At 35.5% G+C, this 14,606-nt stretch overlaps 1 protein-coding gene across 1 annotated transcript in view; it reads left to right on the forward strand.

Annotated features, from left to right (window-relative positions):
* Positions 1–3,793: 3,793 nt before the first annotated feature.
* The window catches only part of LOC129228134 (1-phosphatidylinositol 4,5-bisphosphate phosphodiesterase classes I and II-like), a 478,401-nt gene continuing 467,588 nt past the window's right edge, over positions 3,794–14,606 (forward strand). Inside the window, 1 exon segment of the mRNA XM_054862781.1 lies at positions 3,794–3,921. Within this exon segment, the coding sequence (XP_054718756.1) occupies positions 3,823–3,921 (99 nt within the window). The 5' untranslated portion in view covers positions 3,794–3,822.

A 14,606-nucleotide genomic window follows, 5' to 3' on the forward strand; every position in this document is an offset into this window, starting at 1 on the left:
TTGTTGTCAACCAAAGCAAAAACGGTGTCTTGTGAATCATATAGAGGAGGGTGGCCCAAAGCGGGTAGATTTCCGAAGAATTCTCGAAAACTGTTATTTCTGGATTTTTATCGCAACAATTTCGGTTTTATTTCCTAGCAGGGTTCTTGGACTTCAAAATAAAAATTTTTGTATTATTTCAAACCCAATATGTATTTATTATCAAACATTACAAACACTTGAAAAATCCGCTTTGCCCTGCAAGGGGCCCCAAAGCGGGTAAGCTTAACTAATTGTGATTTGCTACATTTACCAATCAAATATGAAGTTATAGATGATTAAAATAATTGACTAGCTACCTGCCATCATAAAAGATATGCATAAAAAAGTTATACTTATTCAATTTAAAGTCAGTACAGTTGTTTAAGTGCATAAAGAAATAACTGAACAAATTACCAGACTAATTAATTGCCATCATAAAAAAAAAACTTTCTAAAGTTATATTTGTCCAATTGAATTAGAAAACCTAAGTTAGCACATGAATCAAGAAATTATAAATAAATATATGATTAAATCCTATACCCGCTTTGCCCAAAGGGACTTTTTTATTTCAATTATTGTAACCTTAAATTAATAATTAAAAAAACGGAATGTCCATCGTAGTTTGTAGGTGGATGGTGACAGAATAACACGATATTATTGGCAATCAAAAAAATATAAGCTGATCTTCGACTAGTCACAAGTTACAAAACTTGCGTTCGGGTAAACAAAACATAGGTATGCATCGCCACTGACACACCATGGGGGGGGGGGGGTGAAGGCCTACCCGCTTTGGGCGACCTACCCGCTTTTGGCCACCCTCCCCTATATCTCGGAAAATAATAAAAGAATTCAAACAAAATCTGACATACAAGGCGATCTCAACTGAAACATGTGTAGATTCGCCTTTGGTATTGGCACCTATTGCACTTGAATGCTTTTGTCGTCCGGCATGACTGGTATTCTCTTTCATGATTCAGTGCCTGTGCATTATTAGAACTACGGTCAAGACACTTAATCTATCCAACTTGGTTGCGATGATACATAAATTTGAAATTCCTCCAAAGCAGCAAATTGCGCCAATTTGACTTACAAAAATAGTTAAGTTCAAGAGTCACCATTAAGCCAAATTTTGGTACATGCGATAATACGTAAGTATCGATTACTCGTATGAAATACAGACAGGAAAGTTTCGTTATGTCCTCATCATACTTCACTGTATACTCCAGGATCCTCTGCAACGGCGGATTTATCATTTCGCAAATTGCAAAGGATCCCCATTGCCATTACCATAAAGGTCCTAATTGGGGTCACAAAAATACACATGATAAATGCTTTATAGAATTCCGTTACAGACAAAGGGACCCCAAATATGCATTTACCAGCCCTCAAACCTATAAATCTGCCTCTGGTCTTCCGTTTCTATCGCAGAGGTAGTTTTACCAGGTTTTAAGAGCCTCAAAGGCAACTTTTTTTTTTAAATCTTGATCAGGGGTGAAGCATCACCAGCCCACTATCCTCAGAGGTACTGATTTGGGATGGAGCCTCAGAAGACTTCGACCACAATTAGCGCATCTGGTAGACCTTCGACCGGTCAGTATCGAACCCGTGACTCTTTAGCCACGAACTCAATGCTTTACTGATTGAGAAAACCTCAGTCCGTGTCCAAAGCACTCTATTTAACTATGTGCCGAAAGCAGCCTTTTAAAAAATAATGAGGCATTATGAATAAAAAATACTACCTTCAATTTGAAATAAGACCTCTTTATGAAAACATACTTTTCCCATGATATTGTTGCAACATTTACAATAATTATAACTTCCTGCAACAAATTACATTAATATGAAGAATGAAATTAATTCATTGTAAAACTGATAATAACTATATAAATTTTTGCTTTACGTCTTAAGGTTAAGTACGTATAGAGGAAGCAGAGTCCAAGAACCAGATTTGTTTTTTAGGTACGCATAGGCAGGAAAGTTTGTTTGGTATTGATAAGTTGTTACGAGCTAAGAAGTTTTAAGATACAGCTTTTTTACCCAATAACGAGTATTCCCTTTCAACACCAAACCAAAATTTATTAAATGAAACTGAATCTGAAAATTGGTTTCAAGCGGATGAACTCTGATTTGCAATTATGATTCATTCTCGAGCATGGACTGTGCCATAGGTTTCTCAAAAGAACAGTAATGGTTTCACTATTAGGAAATAGTTGTACTGCGTTCTCTTCATAGAGATTGTATCTGGCAGAAATTTCCCTTTAAGGGAGCTAAACATTCCGTTCTGTTTAAAAAAGGCCATACAAAAATTCAGCTTTCTTTTTAATGCTGTTATTATGTCTCTCACAACAAATGTGGTTAATGTTTCTATTTGTGTGAAAATAGCCACTTCGTTCAGTTCACCAAAAATGTAGACAAAATATTTATCAGTCGTCGTTCCTCATGCAAAACATCGAAAAACTCTCATTTCATCTGGAAGTCCATACAACCTTTTAAAAACTTTTGTTTTGGACAGCCAGCATATTTCGTATGGAAAAGTGGTAAGTTGTGCTGCCTACCATGTCTTCAAAAATCTTGCTAAATATCTTGACTGGAGAAGACTAGATTTGACAAAATAAACTATTTCTGAAGCTTCATCAGGAACTTTTCCCGAGTTAGATGGTAGTTACTTGATTATGCTGGCATGACGGTGCAAAACACTGTGACGGCTACTAGACTTCAATTTGGAGTGACATTTTAGACCCTTGATATTGATTATTTCATTTTTCTTGAAGCTAGTGGAAAATAAATTTATTCAACGGCTAACTCGCGGTGGAACCTTTCTTCTACACTAAGTTGAAGAGCATTTTTAAAAAGTTTTTTTTTTTTACAAATGTTATGATATTTTCAGTATGACGGCCTTTTAAACGAAGATCCTACTGATCTTTTTCTTACTCTATTCAGGTTTCATATTTTGCTTGCATCTACTGTGAAAACGTGTTGAAACATCAGTATAAAGAATGGTCGAAGATTTTAATAGTACTCGAATCGCTGACACTACATGTATGGTGCCCTGCAATAAACCAGTGACCTGTTTCGGAAATAACCACCGACGTCGCATGTTCAGCGAAATGACCTTTCCCACACCTTTCCTCGAAGCTTTTGGGGAGGCTGAACGATTATTCTATTAATATTTTTGTGGCCTTACGATACAAAAACATAAAAAATTTCTTTTCTAAAAAAATCGTTTGTTGTTTCAGCTGTGTCATCGATATTCATTCAAATGAATTGAATTGTACTCGAGATCCTGCATCGTATCAAATGACATCTAATGCGAGGATCTGAATGGAAGCAAAACAAAACTGAAATCATCCCAACATAAGATGCCAACGATCGATGGGAGCATTAATCCTAACCCATCCCGTTCAAACCATTTCCCTGTGTTGAACGCCCTGCTCCATTCTTACCTGTTGGATAAATCGCCGCCCGGCAACCCTACAGCCGGGCGATGCGTCGCCAACCGATGGCAACCCGCGTTCCTCCAGCATCCGCGAGAACAGGATCCCAGCTTACTTCTAAAACAAGGCAAAGCCGATCGCGGGAGCGGACGCGCGATAAATCAAGACAAGATTCCTGAATTCTGATCCCTCTCATTGGATGACAGATCGAAGGTATATTCGAGGTGGTGACACGGAATCAGACAGCCCGAAACAATAAGTCCCGAATGGTGGCAATCGGAGGGGTCCGATCCTTGTTGTTTTTTTTTCGCGAGTATCACTCATAAGTTCATGTTTCATTGACGGAAACTGATCTGAAAGAGAAGGAATGGCCGGAGCACAGTCTGGTGTACACGTTGTACAGCTTAAACCCATTGTGGTACCCCCAGCACTCCAAGAGGGCAACAAATTCGTGAGGTGGGACGATGTAAGTGAAACGCTTTGATTGTTCTCTTTTTCCTTTTATTGTTTTGTCCGAAATACACCACACGTAAAGGTCAATGCCTGAACCACAGGTTCAGTGTGTCATCTGTCAAATGAAGTTTAAAGGAAACGATATCCACTACTGTAAATAAAAACAAACACAGCTCCTGTCAAAGCTCCTGGCGTTTGACACCAAACGCACTCCCTAACTTCCATCAATGAAATAACAGATAGAGTGGCCGCCGCTAGTATGGATCACGTTTGTTCAAAATAGTTCTGATTCTGTAAAGCGGCTACTTCCATAAAGCTTGATTTTGTTCTGTTTTTGACGATCTGAATCCTTAAAGCGGCTGATTCAATTAACCACTGATTCAATTAACCGGCGTCCACTGTACATCAATGCCGCTCAGGCAAAGACAGCGATTGTTGAGGAATTTTACCCTTGAAATGATTACTTTTAAGTGATATTGATTGAGTTTTTAAGTGCTATTGATTGATAGAAACTAACGGTAATGTTAATTTTCAATATTTACATTAGGATACATTATAACGTTAACATGAAGAAAATCAGTGAAAGGATTTTTGTTTATTAAATCATTTCTCATTTTGAATAAATCAGGCTCTTTATATGCTCAAATTCCAGTTTAAACACTCCAACACATGTGTAGCACGTATGAGGAAGTGAGGAGCAAAGGGATGTATGTGGACATTTTCAAGTTTTGAGTAAAACACGTTTAAAAATATCGTTCCAGGTAGGCTTTCATTGAATTTCTTTCCTAAATCATGCTATACAGCAGCACCTACTGTCCGACCGCGGATTGTATGGAATTTTCAAACGTCCTGATAAGACGAATCTATCTGAATGAGGTGGAAAGTAAACATTTGATGCGCGAATTCCGCTCATTTGAATGAGACTCTGCTTCTGCAAAAGCTGGCATCGCTAAAAAATAATAGATTTGTCCATTTCCGGCTGTAAAACGGATGTTTGTCTTTCCATACAATCCGTGGTCAGACAGTACCAGGGCTACAAGTACCATCGCTTCCCCCAAGACAAGAGGAGAGGTTCCCCTACCATGTGTACTGGTTATCTCCAAAATTTTAATTTTGCTGCTTACATCCGTTTGCTTCTCACTGCCTCATATGCAATTGTGTTAACGTTTATATCAAATAGTTTTTCATTATTGTCTTTTAATAAAACAGTATCATCTTTCTTATAACTATTTAAAGTGATTAGAATGTGTATTAATGAACGATACAAACAAAAGCTTAAGTAGCAAGTACCAGGTGAAAATTCTCAAGGAAATCAAATAGTACTTATAATCATTTTTTGAAAAGTCGAGTTTTAGATTTTCGTCTTAAATTTAGATGAAAAAACTCGTATTGATAAAATAGTGATAGTTTTTGTATAGCTCCTTCTGAATAGTTTGTGGTAACGAATTTTCATTGGATATATATCTAATATCATATCAAATGATATCATCATATATGTTCAAATATCATAATACAAAAACTACTCTGATATAACTTAAAACATAAAAGTTTATAAATACATTAATGTTGTAAGTAAAAACAAGAAACTCATTAGAAATTAAATTTTTGATTAAATAATCAGTTATTTAAACTTACTAAGATGTTTTACACTTTTAAAAAATTTCAAATTTAGGCAATTAAGTGCATGAAAACCATTTTCTTCACAACTTATTAAATGTAAAAAGAAAAAAAAAACTTACACATCTCCTAGACACAGTTTTGAATTATAGCATCCAAAAGCGCAATTTTTATTTCATGAATATTGTATTTAAACAATCAGAAATAAACAGGGAATTATGCTTGTAATGTATACTGTATTTGTGAAAACACATAACTAGATTGGAAATAGTTATTTCTGTAATTTGGTTGCATTTACAGCTGCGCAAAGTGCTGTACTGTAGGCAGGCGCTTAGTACTGTAGGCATTTATGTGTTATGTCAGGTTTATTATTATGATAATAAACCTGTATTAGAAGAAAAAGTTTTGAAAGTGAAGTAACTAAAACTAAATATTTTTTTTACATAAAAAAAGATAGCATAAAAATATTTTTGTATGTGGTTCGTCAAAGTAATTAACTACCTGCAACAGAAATTGAGAAACTAGAGTAAAATAATATCAATTTAAAGTTAGAAATCAGTTTAACTGAATTTGAATCATTGTTTATAATGTTTAGTTTATTTTAAAACGTTTAATAATCGGATCTGTTAAAAATAAATCTTTCAGAGCATTTAAACTTTTAATGACTTATTTCTCCTCATACTCAAAAGTTAATTTTTCCTTGGTGAATCATTTATCGTGTGACACAAATGTGGAGCTCTGCTTTGTGTCATAATGCCTGTTGAGTCAGAGTGCTCACTATTAAGCTTGCAAGTTTGTTTACGCAGATAATACTCTGATTTGTGCCATAATACCTGTTGAGTAGATGTGTTAACCTCTTAACCTCTCAGCTCGCAAGAGTCATACACAGGAAAAGACTGATTCGTGTCGTGTTAACCTGTTGAGTCGAAGTGCTCACTATTAAGCTTGCAAGTTTGTTTACGCAGATAATACTCTGATTTGTGCCATGATACCTGTTGAGTAGATGTGTTAACCTGTTAACCACTCAGCTCGCAAGAGTCATACACAGAAAAAGCACTGATTCGTGCCGTGATAACCTGTTGAGTCGAAGTGCTCACTATTAAGCTTGCAAGTTTCTTTACGCAAATAATATTCTGATTTGTGCCATGATACCTGTTGAGTAGATGTGTTAACCTGTTAACTAATCAGCTCTCAAGAGTCATACACAGGAAAAGCACTGATTCATGTCTTGTTAACCTGTTGAGTCGAAGTGCTCACTACTCAGCTTGCAGCAGTGATACGCAGGAAGAGCACTGATTCGTATCGTGATACTTGTTGAGTCGGAGTGCATTCAGCTTGCAAAAAGTATAACTTTGGGAACTCTTCTGATTGGTGGCATCTATATAAGATTGGGCAAATGATATTTTAATTTAAAATATCCATAATTTATATGAATTTTGGCATCGATCATTAAAATCTTCTTTCAGTAGTCATACTTTAATGAAGTAAGACTGCATAAAAGAGAACATTTTATATGAATTTATTGTTAATGATCGATTTTTGCAAGTTTCATAAACAATGATTATTTTTCGCTTAAATTAATTTTACTTTTAATTCCAAAAAGTTCATCGATACTTGTTGAAAAAAAAAAACCACTAAACAATATTGTTCATTCAAATTAACGTTTAGAATTTAAAACTGAATAACTTAGAAGTATTTATAGCGAAAATAATGCATAATAATATGTAAAAAATGTATTAAAATACATTTGCAACAACGTTTTAAATATAAGTTTTCTTTTTTTTTTCGGTTCTATCTTTGAGGAGAAAAATAGTTATTTCGAGATGTAAATATTTCATACTAACTTTCGATTGTAATTTATTGACTGATTATACTCTGTGATGCTTCTCTCTCTGAAACATGCTCAACGTTCAACACTATTCCCGTTTAAAGAATTTTTCTGTTTATCGACTAGTGTTTTGTCCTGGAATTGGGCTGATGGTTCTGTTTAACGTTCAAAATTTCTTTAGTTATTAAATTGGAACAGTTCACCCAATCAGCCATTACAATTACCAGTGTCAAAGTTGAGTCAATAGAAATATTTCATATGCATTTTCTGCTTATGGTGGAAACTCGTTTAACCGATCTCCTTTTATCCGGATCTCCTGTTTATCCGGATCAGAAATTTTACAGTATTAAAAATGATCCCATAAGTAATATTTTAAAATCAAGTGCACTAAACATTCGTTTTTTTATTTTAACTAACCGTATAACTCCTGAATAGATCATAAAATAAATTATAGTAATAAAACAGTAATCAAATATACATGCGTTCCTAGACTCCCTTGCGTAAGTCGAAATTTCACGTTGAGGAAAAGTTTATGAAAAATATTTTTTTAATAAACATGCCCAATTATTTTAGGTACTTATAAACACCTCCAAAACTTTTAAACCAATGTTTAACTATAGATCACCGTTTCTAACATAAAGAACTGAAATTTTACTGTATTAAAAAAAGGCTGCTTTATTCAACTTAAAATACCGTTTTAATGCACAAAATCAATGATCAATGGAAGCGACATACAAGAAATACAGCAGTACGTATGTACAGTATGTAGTAATAATAAATTGCTGCGCTTTAATAGTACTGTACAGTAGATACAGTACAGTTGTTTAACTCCCTAATGAAGAAATGAAGAACTTGTTTATTTGGGAGAGCTATTTCTACTCTATATGAAAGAATGACAGTTCAAAATTTTAAACTAGTTAGAACTTTAATTTGAACACTTGAATATATGTACATTAAAAAGTGAGGAATAGGACGCTATATTCCGAAATTCCACATTGACGGCAAACGAACATTCAAATAGCCACATTATACACCAACGCCCTTTTGCAGGAATCTCAGTGCTACCAAAAAAAAAAAAATTATTTGAATTCTGAAGTTTTGAATTCAAATTATGTTTTTCGCAATCACTACAAGACCCTACTCATTGGAGTTATTGTTTCTGGAAAAGGTTCCTGTCCCCCTAAGCCTGCCCCTCCTCCTGAGTGGTTACGTGTGTATAGTTGTGTGTGTGTGTGTGCAGAGGACTGCGTGCGCGCATGTGTAAGCTTGTGTGTGTACGTAGACCTGTGTGTATGTGTGTAACGGCGAGTGTATGTGAGTGTGTATGTGTGTAGCGGCGTGTGAGTGAGTGTGTATGTGGGTAGCGGCGCATGTGTGAGTGTATGTGTGTAGCGGCGCGTGTGTGTCAGTGTGTATGTGTGGCAGCGTGAGTGTGTGTAGGGCATGGACGCCACCGACCAGGAAAAACTGACAGTGCTCAGGAGCAGAGGAGTCAGTGGGCGGTGGTGCTGCAGAGGCCCCTGGTATAATTTTAAAAGGAACCACAACGCCAAGGACCGTCCAATGAGAACAATAAGCAATCGTGATTGCTCAAAAAAATTCAGAAATTATCGAGTGCTCGTGACAACAGTAGTTTTATTTATAACTTAAAAAGTGAAGATGATTTATGCTGCGCAATCAGTTTGTTATTCTGAAGAAATTTTAAAGACAGTTGCTTCACCTTTTCTTTTATAAAGTTTCCATCTATGGTCAATGCCCCTCTTCCTGATTTCTTTATTCCATAGTACATGAGCAGTTTCCATTTTAATGCTGTTCATAATTATTTTTACTTCCTTGTACATTAGGAAGGTTCGAAAAATCGATTTCTTTATTTCGAAATCTCGTTGCCTCTCAAACGTTTTAGATTAGTATCCTTAAATTGGGGAAAAATAATAATAAAATTCTAAGTTGACATCTTTAGTTCTCGCAGGATGCTGAAAGTTTGAAAAAATACGTTAAACATTGAAATTTTCAGAAAATAATAAAATAAGTTTTTTTTTTGCATTTTTTCATAAATCAACAGCCATAAATTGTCAGTATATATCGTAGTTTTAACCTAAAAAATATTTTATAGCTTTTATACAAAAGACCTTCAGTTCGCGTATACGCTTTAGATTGTGTAGGAGATTTCAGCCCAATTTCAGGCGTATGCGCAAACGAAAGATCTTACCTGTGTAAAAACTATAAAATATTTTTTTTTAGGTTCAGTCTACGCTACATAATGACAATTTATGGATGTTGCATTATAAAAATATAATAAAAACTAATTTTGTTATTTTTTGAAAAAATCAATTTTTAGCATATTTTTTAAAAGTTTCAGCCTCATGCGCGAACTGAAGATGTCAACTTAGAATATTTTTGTTATTTTTCCCCAATTGATTCCCAGTTTCGATTGAGAATTTGTACCGAGAGTCAGTGTATTAGCTCTGTTTATTGCGAGGCATTTCGCTGTGTTGTTTTCGTATTTGGAAGTAAATACGTGTGTAACCGTTGAGTTTGCGGTGTTGATTGATATTTGCTTAATTGCTGATGATTAATTTAGCAGTTGTTAACGATCTTTTCTGTACATAGTGTAAATAAATCACCTGTGTTTTTCTAAAGAACTGTGTCGTCCTTTTAAGAAAGTTGAAGCTGCACCGGAACAATCAACAATATAAACCTTGTTTATCACCAAACCCTTATCAACCTAGAAGGTAAATTCTGGCTGCGCTCGTGCCTGGCGTGAAGTTAAAAACAGTATAAATCTTCTCAGAGCTGTGAAAGGTGCACACGTCGAATTGTATGAACGTTGTGATGAAAACTTTTTCCGATTCGGATCAAAATATAAAACAAGTAATATGTAAAAAAATAATAATAATTTGAATTTTTGGCATCTTGAATTCAAATTATGTTTTTCGCAATCACGAGCGTGTGTATGCGCATCTGTGTTTGTGTAGGCGCATGTGTGTGGGTGCATGTGTGTGTGAGTATGTATGCATGTGTGTGAGTGAGTGTTGCGTACGCGCGTGTGCGCGTAGGCGTTCGTGTGTGTGTAGGCGTTCGTTTGTGTGTGTATGTATGTAGGCATGTGTGTTTGTGTCTGTGTGCAGCCATGAGTGTGTGTATGTGTGTGTAGGTGTGTGTATGTGCGTGTGTAGGTGTGTGTATGTATGCGTGTGTGTGTAGCATATGGACGCAACCTGGACACTGTTTTCGCAATAGGAGCAGCATCGTGAGGCGGCCGGTCGACGGTGATGTTGCAGAGGGTGCTGGCGGGAAAATAAAATCAGTGTAACATCAAAAACAGTCAAATGAGAACAATAAGCAATCGTGATTGCTCAAAAAAAAAAAAAAAAAAACGTCTATTCTTACTTAGGTCAAGTTTGTCCCGTGTGTGGAAAATATATTTATATTACTTTAAAAGTTGCTGATAATGTTAATACAAAAGCTTTAATACAAATTTTTAACAAATCAAACAATTAGAATTCAGCACATCAAATTCAAATCAATCACCAAGAGAGTAAAACAAACTGGTAACCTAATGTTTATTTAGCACTGGTAGGTAATGTTTGGCTCTCTTGGCTTCTTTAAGAGGTTTTCCGCCACCAGCTCAGTTAATTCCTATTCCGGGCTGATGAGTGCTATAAAGCAGGAAATTGCAGTCCTCGGATGGAATAACTAAGCTGTCTTTGATGGATTTCTGCCTCAACTAACTTACTGCAAAATTAGAATTCAAGTTCTAATTATATTGGAAATTTTTTTATTTGATGCAGAAAAATCAGAGGGCTCTATAAATAAAATTATTTTACTTTTTGCGAGAATTTTTTGTTCTCATATTAGAGGATTTATGCAAAAATGTTGATTAAAATTTAAATAAATTGTTAACTCTTAGCTAATTAATACATTAAACTGTAGAATATTGCATTGTCGCTGAGTCTGAGATCATATCCCAAAATTCAATAGAATCCGATCATAGAAAGAGGATGAAAATTGAGATGCAAGATTTGAACAAGGTTACGAAGATTGCAAGCTAATAGTAAGAATTGAAAAAAAAAAAAAAAAAAGAAAGAATTTGAACTTTGACATCTTGAATTCAAATTATGTTTTCAGCAATCACGAGTGTGTGTATGTATGCGTGTGTGTTTGTGTGTGTGAGTGGGGGGGGGTATGTTTGTGCGGGGTGGTATGCGTATGTGTGTAGGCATGTGTGTGGGTAGTTGTGTGTATGTGTTGGTGTGTGTATGTGTTTGTGTGTGTATGTATGCGTGTGTGTATGTGTTTGTGTGTGTAGGTGTGTGTGTATGTGTGTACGTGTGTAGGTGTATGTGTAAGTGTAGGCAAGTAAGTGACTTAACCTGGAGACGGTTTTCGCTAGACGAGCAGCATCCTGAGGCCGGTCGACGGTGGTGCTGCAGAGGGAGGCGGGGGGGGGGGATAAAATCACAGGAATACAAAACTGTCAAGTGAGAACAATAAGCTATCGTGAATGCTCAAAAAGAATAATGTTCAAATCCGAAGTTTTTTTTTAAATTTGATTTTCTTCATTAATGCTAAAATTTATACACAAAATGTATTCTGCCGTGGGCAGGTAAACGGCTGTATCTGCAGAAATGTGTTTTCGAGGCATTTGAAGAAATTTGTGGTGACTTCAATGCTAGTAATAGAAAAAGGATCGAATTAGACGTTTTTTTCGCGTCTTTTTTTATGCGCAGACCAAATAAGTGAGCTTGCACAATCAAGATAACGTACAATAGATGACAAAAATGAAAAAAAAAAAAGATTTGCAGTTACTGCTCTTTACCTGCATACGGCAGTATTCCTTCTGTTATTGAGGATCTCATATTTGGCTGCTTCCATTGCTTTTTATTATAATAACTAGTGGTACCCGCACGGCTTTGCCTGTAGTAGAAAATTAAAAGGTCATTTGCTTTGCTTGTATATTTACAAATAATGGATAATGAATTTCTCGCCAATTGGCTACATTCATTTGCTTGCATATACTGTAAAAAATTCTGAAAAGTTACTGGTTATTTCCGTGGAACGTTTCGTGATTTCAGTGGTTTTTACCAATTTCCATAAAAAATCAAGTATATTTACAAAAACGTTTCCCGAATTCCTAAAAGATGCACGAATGTAGACCTTGCACTGGTGTTAAAAATATTTTTTGCTACCAGTTTAAATATTGACTGAGCGTGTTTATTAAGTGTATCGGCTTTGGGACGGTCATGGCCCGTCCGGAGTGACTAAGCTTCCAACGGGAGCAAATGAGTCACTGGATAGCCACACCCTTGCGAGGCAGGAATTGCAGAGTCACTGGATCGCCACAGCCTTGCGAGGCAGGAATTGCAGGCAAGGAACATGCTTGACTCTTGCTTGCGATTTTCGCGTAGCTTTGGCCGTGGTTGCCTTAATACATCTGGAGCTTTCTTGTTAGATCGGGAAGGTTCTAATCAAATAATTTATACCTATTCAATTTTTCTAGAAGGGTCACGACTGGCTGTAACAGGGGAGATTTCATAATATATCAGAAAGGTTACTTACTTTTATCGGAAAATGTTCCTGGTTTTTGTAAGATATGTTACTGGTTGAAATTAGGCACATCAGTTGCCTATTATTTTCCAGGAACGCTTCTGAATCGTTTTTACAGTGCATGTTACGGTTCCACATTATGATAATTCCGTAATTTATTTGTCCACGTTGTGATAATTTGCTCGGTAAAATTTTCTTAAAATTGGAATATAAAAAAAAAACCAAAATTTTCAAAAAATCGCTTCGAGGCTCACACCCTCATGCTACAAACTAACTTTGTGCCAAATTTCATGAAAATCGGCCGAATGGTCTAGGAATTATGCGTGTCAAAGAGATCCACACAGACAGACATCCAGACAAAGAGAGACTTTCAGCTTTATTATTAGTAAAGAAGATCTCTTGACAAAGTAACATTAACGTGCAGAGATAAAGACGTAGTTCATTGCTCTGTAGCTCCATAAAACAACATATGTCATTTATAATTTATTGAGGGTGGAGAATAGGTGAATACTTTTGCTCCACAATGACTCGATTAATTCTACTGCAGCCTTTTTTTGCTCTATTACACGAAGAACAGTGTATTTCCAAATACGTTGCTTTATTTAGTTTTCTTGGCGTGCAGCAAATTTTAATCAATCGATGCATGTTTATCTTCGTGTAAAATAGTTTTTTGAAAATTAATTTCATCAGATAATCGCTTCTCGTAAGCCCTTTCCGGAAATGCTTATAATTTTTTAAAATTTCCTTGCGTACTAGAGCTTCAAAATAGATATTTTATTCAGATTAAACGAGTCTTCCTTTTCTCAGGAAAGCTTCCTCCCGGAAAAATAAAATTAATTATTTTGTGTCAATAAAAATATGCTTTCCTGATTTCATCGAAGATAATTTTCTAATTTAGATTGAAAGGATGATAAGGGTATTGTTTCGAAATTCTTTCCGGAAGTCCTCTCAATTATGAGGAATTCTAATACGTTAAGTTAGCTAATGATAATAATCAATTAACTTCATGTCCGTAATATTTGCAAAATTGTCAAATGTCCACCCAGTTCGCAGCTATACATTGGTTTTCCTGATTGCTATGCAAATATTTTGAGTGAAAAGGGTTTTTAAGTATGGAATAACTGCTGCTCAGATTTTCAACTCACAACTTTATCTTTCTTTACCAATAATAAAGCTGAAAGTCTCTCTGTCTGGATGTCCGGATGTCTGGATCTCTGTGACGCGCATAGCGCCTAGTCCGCTCGGCCGATTTTCATGAAATTTGGCACAAAATTAGTTTATAGCATGGGTACAAGCCAATTGGCGAGATACGAAATTATCATAACGTGGAACTGTAACATGGGCACAAGCCAATTGGCGAGATACGAAATTATCATAAGGTAGAACCGTAACATGGGTACAAGCCAATTGGCGAGAAAATTCACCATACATTATTTGTAACTATACAGGCGAACCAAAAGACCTTTTAATTTTTCTATTACGGGCTAAGCCGTTCGGGTACCACTAGTAACTCAATAAAAAGTTAGATTATTCAATAATATATAGACATTTTTTAAAGTGTACGAAGACTTTTGTGAGATAAAATTTCCGGCACTTTTTGGTTTTTGCCTTTTAAAAAATTAAGTTTTAATATTTTTAAAATTTTTTTTATGCAGTTTTGTTGAAAATTGATCATAGATCTTGTATAGAATAAGGCAAGAATTTTC

Source organism: Uloborus diversus, chromosome 8 (assembly GCF_026930045.1).
Source record: "Uloborus diversus isolate 005 chromosome 8, Udiv.v.3.1, whole genome shotgun sequence".
In the NCBI taxonomy this organism is placed as follows: Eukaryota; Metazoa; Arthropoda; class Arachnida; order Araneae; family Uloboridae; genus Uloborus; species Uloborus diversus.